This window comes from Eumetopias jubatus, unplaced genomic scaffold, assembly GCF_037043125.1.
Source record: "Eumetopias jubatus isolate StellerSeaLion01/CBP00866 unplaced genomic scaffold, mEumJub1_p1.0 scaffold_14, whole genome shotgun sequence".
NCBI classification, from domain to species: domain Eukaryota; kingdom Metazoa; phylum Chordata; class Mammalia; order Carnivora; family Otariidae; genus Eumetopias; species Eumetopias jubatus.
Window position 1 is genome coordinate 97,484,466 of NW_028274820.1, and position 7,395 is coordinate 97,491,860.

At 43.7% G+C, this 7,395-nt stretch overlaps 1 protein-coding gene and 1 pseudogene across 1 annotated transcript; both read left to right on the forward strand.

The window, feature by feature from the left end:
- The first annotated feature begins 3,835 nt into the window (after window positions 1-3,835).
- LOC114211718 (olfactory receptor 2A1/2A42) lies at window positions 3,836-4,780 on the forward strand. Its single transcript, XM_028106369.2, has one exon. The coding sequence runs from the start codon at window positions 3,836-3,838 to the stop codon at window positions 4,778-4,780; it is 945 nt and encodes a 314-aa protein (XP_027962170.1).
- A 1,641-nt stretch (window positions 4,781-6,421) lies between these two features.
- Window positions 6,422-7,007, forward strand: LOC114211610 (small ribosomal subunit protein uS9 pseudogene; annotated as a pseudogene).
- The last annotated feature ends 388 nt before the right edge of the window (window positions 7,008-7,395 follow it).

Consider the following 7,395-nt stretch of genomic DNA (forward strand, 5'->3'; position numbering starts at 1 on the left):
CTTTGAAACCATGAAGACACTGGATAATTTATTAGTCATCAGTTTGCCAATTTTTAAATTGCTACCTGGTATATACATATAAGATACATCATTTATAGCACAAAACGTCTGAATGTTACATTTGGAACTGAGATATATTTAATTTCTTTTGTACTTCCTCCTTTCACTTCTACCAGTCCTTTAGCAAAGTTAATCCATTGATTCAGGTAAGAGGCTTTCAGTATCATGTAGAATAAAATAAAATATGGGGAAAAATGAAAATAGAAGTGTCTTTCAACTGTCTGATGCTTAAATATTTTGGAGATTCTAGTTCAGTGTTGTTTTTTTTTTTGCCTCGTAAAAATGTCCTTAATGGGACAAGCAGGATTTAAACAAGGCAGAAATTCCAGACCCAGTGCAAGGACGGTCCAAAAATTCAATATTTAGGCATTCACTTATTCTTGTATATTCATTCATTCATTCATTTGTTCACTCGAAAAACATTTTGTAAGTGCCAGAATTACAAAAATGAGTACACTTGTTCCTGTTCAAAGGTATATATTATGACCCAGTCCTGTAAAAGAAAGCAGACTTTCAGCCCATATGACAACTGTTCTTTTTTTAAGATTTCTTTATTTTCAAGAGAGAGAGAGAGAGAGAGCGCCTGAACCTGAGCAGGGGGAGGGTCAGAGAGAGAGGGAGAGATAGTCTCCAGCAGACTCCCTGCTGACCAGGGAACCAGAGGTGGGCTCGATCTCACGACCCTAAGCTCATGACCTGAAGCCAAAGTCAAGAGTCGGATGTAGATGCTTAACCGACTGAGCCACCCAGGTGCCCCATGGCAACTGTTCTTAATCTTAATGTCTTCATTAGGCCCTCCTGTCTCGTCTGTCCCTTTAAGTTTCAAAGAGATCCAGACTTTGCAAGTAATTTTCTTTTTCTTTCTGTAACCATTTGGAAGTTGCAAAATCAATTAAGGAAGGACTGAATAAAGATATCATACTTTTTATAAGATGTGGGTTCAAATGCATTTTCACAACTAAGTATTTTCATATGCTTTGTATGGATTTTCCAAATAAATGTAAAGGGCTGTCCTAGCACAGTAATTTTTTTTATATAATTCTAAAAAAATAAATAAGCCCTGGTCATGTTTTAGGAGTTCATAGTATCTATTAGTGACTTGATGTATCCATTAGTTAATCCATTTGTGACTTGATGACGTAATAAACATTTATCGATAATGTTTATTCTAAAAAAGTCATTTGTTGATTCTAGAGAGGGATCTAATGGGGATGTCCTTCGGGTCCCAGTTAGCTGCTCAGACAAACTGTTTTTGGGTTGTATTTTAATGAGGTTATCTCTGTCCCAGGCCTGGTCCCCACTTTATAGATCTAGCTCTGGAAATTTTGTTAAGTATATACATTTCCATCCATATCCTACTATTCGAACTAAAAGGAAAAAAAAATGGGCGCCTGGGTGGCTCAGTCGGTTGAGGGACTGCCTTCGGCTCAGGTCATGATCCTGGAGTCCCGGGATCGAGTCCCACATCGGGCTCCCTGCTCGGCGGGGAGTCTGCTTCTCCCTCTGACCCTCCCCCCTCTCATGTGCTCTCTCTCTCATTCTCTCTCTCTCAAATAAATAAAATCTTTTAAAAAAAGAAAAAAAAGGAACCATTGCATAATCCTGAATGGAATTATTTATTATAAAAATATTGGCAAGAGCTTTGCTTAGTAGCACATTCCCTCTTTGTCAAAATATCTGCACAGGAAGGCAAATTAATACCTCATGGTTAATTGGTGAGCCTGGACCCCAGGCAGAGGGCATTCACTGGAGATCTTAGAGTGAGGGTTACTGATCACTGCTCACTCAAGCCACCTGGACTGAGGATACAGAACCCCCAGGAGAACTGCTTTCTCATTCCCTGGACAGTACAGAAGGAGGTGCTGGCAAACACCAGCCCTCCTGAATCACCCCCTTCCCTATTCCTCAGCCTTCCTGCAGACATGCACCCAAATTGTTACATTTGGGTCCCCTACTTACAGTCAGATCCTCCCCACTTCCTGGTTCTGTGAGATTGCAGCAAAGCACTTTGAGTGGAGTTCGGGATGGACTCACACCCCTCACCTACACGTTTGCTTGGGTTGTCATGTTTCCTTCTCCAGTTCTCATCCATGATAAGTGCATTCTGCAAGTTTTACTTCTCAAGAAGCAGTGTTATTTCTCTTATTCTCAAGTTCCTCAGGGAGCATCTCATTAATGTCTCCGTTGGAATTAATGACCCTGGACCAGGGTCGTAAACCGGCAGCATCTTTCTTTATGGGAATTCCGGAGAGACTTTTCTTCAGAGGCAAGAAGGCACAAGTTCAATAGTTCAGCCTCAGGTTATTTCTGCCTAGTAAAGGCACCAACAAGATGCATGCACTAGAAAGATGCTGATTTCTACAAGGTATAGGGAGGAAGCCATTCCTAAGGATTTAAGGACAAGACAATTACTATTTGGCACATCACGAATTCATAGAAGCCTCCAATACCTGACCACCAGTGTGTTGCTATAGCAATCTGTAAATGACAAATTCACTAGATTAGCTCTTTGCCAAAAATTTTTAAATTCGCTATCTATAAAGCATTTAGCAATTCTTATCGAAGTAAGGCAGACTTCATTTTTTAATAAATGGTTGTTGTGGGTTTTTTTTTTTAAAGATTTTATTTGTTTGACAGAGAGAGAGCGCGCACAAGCAGGGGAAGCAGCAGAAAAAGGGAGGAACAGGCTCCCTGCTGAGCAGGGAGCCCAATGTGGGGCTCGATCCCAGGACCCTGGGATCATGACCTGAGCCGAAGGTAGATGCTTAACCAACTGAGCCACCTAGGTGTCCCTGTTTCTTGTGGTTTTGAATTTCACAAGGGTACATGATGCAAATGCTAAGCCATACAGCATCATTCCAAGTATGGCCTTTCTTAGTTATATTAGTACCTGGATTTGCTCTTTTAATAGAAGTAGAGATGAAATGAATTACAAATAGTGCATATAGGGAACTGCATCTTAAAATGTCTTCACATGGATCCATACACACCACAGCCTTCAAATCAAGCGTGAATGCCTAACCTCATACTTGTTTACACGCCTGCCCACAAAGTCTAGACTTATGATACATGAACACTGGGCAGCCTGCCAAAAAACCAATTCCTACAAAGTTTATGGATTGTTATTTGGAACCATTTTTTGGTAAATCAGTAACTAGGAATCAATCAGTAGATTGCTAAATGGCCAATTGTCGGTTTGTATCCATCACCCACAGTAAAGCACAGTCAATAGAGCCCGTATGTAGCCCATCCACTGATTCCTTCTTAGCGACCCTAAACAGTCACAGAAGATGCTCCTTCTTTCATCACATAAGCTCCTCTAAAGTGCAAAGGTGGATTTCTGTTGCTGAAAGCCACACGGTTGATATTTCTAATGAGAAACTAGATTTTCACATCTCTTCCCTAGGCTCCTCTAATTCTCATATCTGGAGTCCTTCCATGACTGATGACCTCTACACTCCAGCAATTCTCTTAATAATTCTGGCATGTGCAGCTCCAAGATAATCCGTATTTAATGGTTACTTTATTTCATCTTTGGCTTGACATTCTTCCTCCCCATTACAGTGTCATTGGCTCTAGGTAATCTGTCCTTGGTGACATAATCCCAATTCTGTAAAACTGGTTGTCAGATTAAGTGATTAACTTAATGTGTAACTGGATTGTTAACTTTAAAAGTTTATCTTCTAAAAATGACAAAATGTATAATATGTCTAGATGTTTTTTTTTTTTTGACAATTCCATCCCAAGCTTTCCATTTTCTCTTTTTCATAGTGAAATGGGGGAAAATCAGACGGCAGTGACAGAGTTCATTCTACTAGGATTTTGTTTTGGCCCAAGAATTCGGATGGTTCTCTTTGGGCTCTTCTCTCTGTTCTATGCCTGCACCCTGCTGGGGAACAGCATCATCCTGGGGCTCATCTGGCTGGACTCCCGACTGCACACCCCCATGTACTTCTTCCTCTCCCACCTGGCCATCGTCGACATAGCCTATGCCTGCAACACCGTGCCCCAGATGCTGGTGAACCTCCTGAAGCCAGACAAGCCCATCTCCTTTGCTGGCTGCTGGACACAGACCTTTCTTTTCTTGACTTTTGCTCATACTGAATGTCTTCTTCTGGTGGTGATGTCCTATGATCGGTTTGTGGCCATCTGCCACCCCCTCCGATATTCTGCCATCATGAGCTGGAGGGTCTGTGTCACCCTGGTGGTGACTTCCTGGGCATGTGGCTCCCTGCTGGCCCTGGTCCATGTGGTTCTCATCCTGAGGCTGCCCTTCTGTGGGCCTCATGAAATCAACCACTTCTTCTGTGAAATCCTGTCCGTCCTCAAGCTGGCCTGTGCTGACACGAGGCTCAACCAAGTGGTCATCTTTGTGGCCTGTGTGTTTATCTTACTGTGGCCCCTCTGCTTGGTGCTGGTGTCCTATATGCACATCCTATTTGCCATCCTGAGGATCCGGTCCGGGGAGGGCCGCAGAAAGGCCTTCTCCACCTGTTCCTCCCACCTCTGTGTGGTGGTGGGGCTCTTCTTTGGCAGTGCCATTGTCATGTACATGGCCCCCAAATCCCACCATCCTGAGGAACAGCAGAAGATCCTTTTCTTGTTTTACAGTTTTTTAAACCCTATGCTGAACCCACTGATCTACAGCCTGAGGAACGCAGAGGTCAAGGGTGCCCTGAGGAGAGCGCTGTACAAGGAAAGTCATTCCCAATTGGAGTGACATTGGAATCCCTAGGCTCAGTAGTTCCCTGGAGCCTTGGGTACTGTGTACCACCTAAGCTTCTCACTCTTTATATCTGAGACTGAATAATCCAAGAGATTCTGTAAAGCACTCCCTTTTTCTGTCCAGAAAGTACTTGGGGTTTTTTGCATTCATTATATGTAATTCTATCAAATATATTCTTTCATCTAACTGCACAGTCAGTTGAGAGCACCTAGGGGAGTAAATTGACTTCATCCACTGCTGTGGGTCCCAAAAGGTTAAAATAGACACTCTACCTGTGACTTCATCAGGTGTGCTCAATAATAGCAGAATGCAGGCTTTACCGGACGTAGCCACGTCAGTGACCATTTTTTAAAATATTGTAGCCACAGAGACTTAGGACCTGTTGATACCTTTTTCCCTTTTTACTCCATATTAGGATATTTCCCCTTAATTGTACTTCCACTTATAAATAGTAAATGTACCTAAATGCCTACTTAGACTTAGGGGAACGCTGATTTTGTTAAACCTTATAATCTGTCTTATAAATTTCTGTGGTCCGAAAGTAAGTCTGCACACATTCAGCTGGCATCCCAGGGAATCACCCAATGAAATCCACTTTCCAGCCTGCCCTGGGCTTTTGGTGGTCACTTGTTTATAAACTCTTCTCACCTGCTTAAGAAGAGTATCTGTGATTCTCTCTGGACAAACACATACTCTTCACTAGGAGGAGTTAGCAAGTGCTACAATCCAGCTCTCAGTGATCAGGTAGTGAAAGAAAGCCCCAAGTAGAGGCAACTGAATGGGAAAAAAAGGTTTTAACAATAACAATAGTAGTCAACATTATCACCATGTACTTACTCCATGCCATCCACTGCACATAGATGGCTAATTTACAGAGATCACCTCATTTTTATCATAAAAACCCATTTCTCATTATCGTCCCATTTTACAGATGTAAACATTAAAGCAAATGGCAAATGCTAGACCCATGCCCCAATGATCTGACTCCCAAGCCTTCTTTATATAATGTAGTACATCATTATCAATATGACCAAATTAAGAATAAGGCTAACCTATCCCAACCTAGTATATTCTAAGTGTATATAGGTTTCTTCTCAGTCTAATAGGTGCTGCAATGAGGCTGGGAGAGGCAGAGATTATAGAAGGTCTCTTGTCCCGGTTGGTGACTCCTCTGGTCATGGTCACAAAGAACATTAGGAGCTTCTGAGCACAGAGAGGGTAGGAATGGAGGCTATTCTCAGTGAGGTGAGAGGTTTGGTTTAGAGCTCAGCTGGTGGCAAGACACAGAACCAAGGCATCTCTAGTTTCACACACACCACTCACATGTTCATGCACATTCATGTGCATGCATGGGCACACACTTACGGACTCCTTACTATGGTGAAGCACTCTATTCTAAGTACCTTGTAAGTATTATCTTTTTTAATCCTCATAACTACCCTATGAGATAGGGACTATTAACCACTCTTTGTGGGGAGAAAACAGAGACACAAGGAGATTAAGTAATTTAACCAAAGCCTTGCAACTGATAAGTATCTAGTCCAGGATCAAACTTAGGTAATCTGCCAAACCCATAGGCATAACCACTAAATTAAAGTCAAAGAGATTGTGAAATTTCAGAAGCAGGAAATGGAAATGGAGGAAGAGAGTAAGAAACTTTCAACCTCCAACCAAAGAGAGGCACTGGGCTCCGGATAGAAAAGGTACTTATGTTTGCAAAAGAACGCAGCTAGAGTCCTCTTCCCGGGGCAGTGCTGCGGGGTGGGGGTGGGGGGGTGAAGCAGCTCTTTCTTGTCTGCGGTCCGAGGGTCCCTGCAGCCCCTGCAGGTCTTCGGACGCAATGAGGCGGCCGCAGCTGGGCGCACTGCAAACGTGGCAGTGGCCTCATCCAGGCGAGCGCGCGGCGCCTGGAGGGGATGAGCCGCGCCGGCTGCAGGACCAGCTGCGGGAACCTGTTCTGCGCAAGGAGCGATTTCCCGGGCTGGACATCCGAGTCTGAGGGGGGGTGGTCACGTGGCCCAGATTGGCGCAATCTGCCAGTCAGTCACCAAAGCGCTGGTGGCCTATTGTCAGAAATACTGGGGTGAGGCTTCCGAGAAGGCCATCCAAGACATCCTCATCCAGTCCGACCCGACTCTGCTGGAAGTGGATTCCCAGCACTGAATCCAGAAAGTTTGGCAGCCGTGGTACCCGTGCTCGCGACCAGAAATCCTGCCAATAAACCCAGCATAAGGATCAGGGTTCACCCTTATAATAAACAAGTGTCACCAGACTTAAGGTTAAATTGATGGGTCACCAAATGGAAGAACCTTAGAAAGTGATCTTGTAATTTACCTAACCTGGATATACTTTGTAATTTGCATATTGCCTAACACAGTCTTTAATCTGCTGTTTCATGACAGGTGTTGGGTGCCGCATGGCAATGTTTGGTGGGATGCAGGGCAACAGAAAGACAAATGGTGAAGAGTTGTAATGCCAGGGACAGGTCTCAAAGGTAAAAAGCTCTCCTCGTACAAAGTGGAGCATCAAAAAAGAGTGGGGCCCAGAAAGCATGCCCCAGAAGCCACCTGTGTGGCCACCTAACTCTGGGCAGTGCTCTCCTAAGGTTG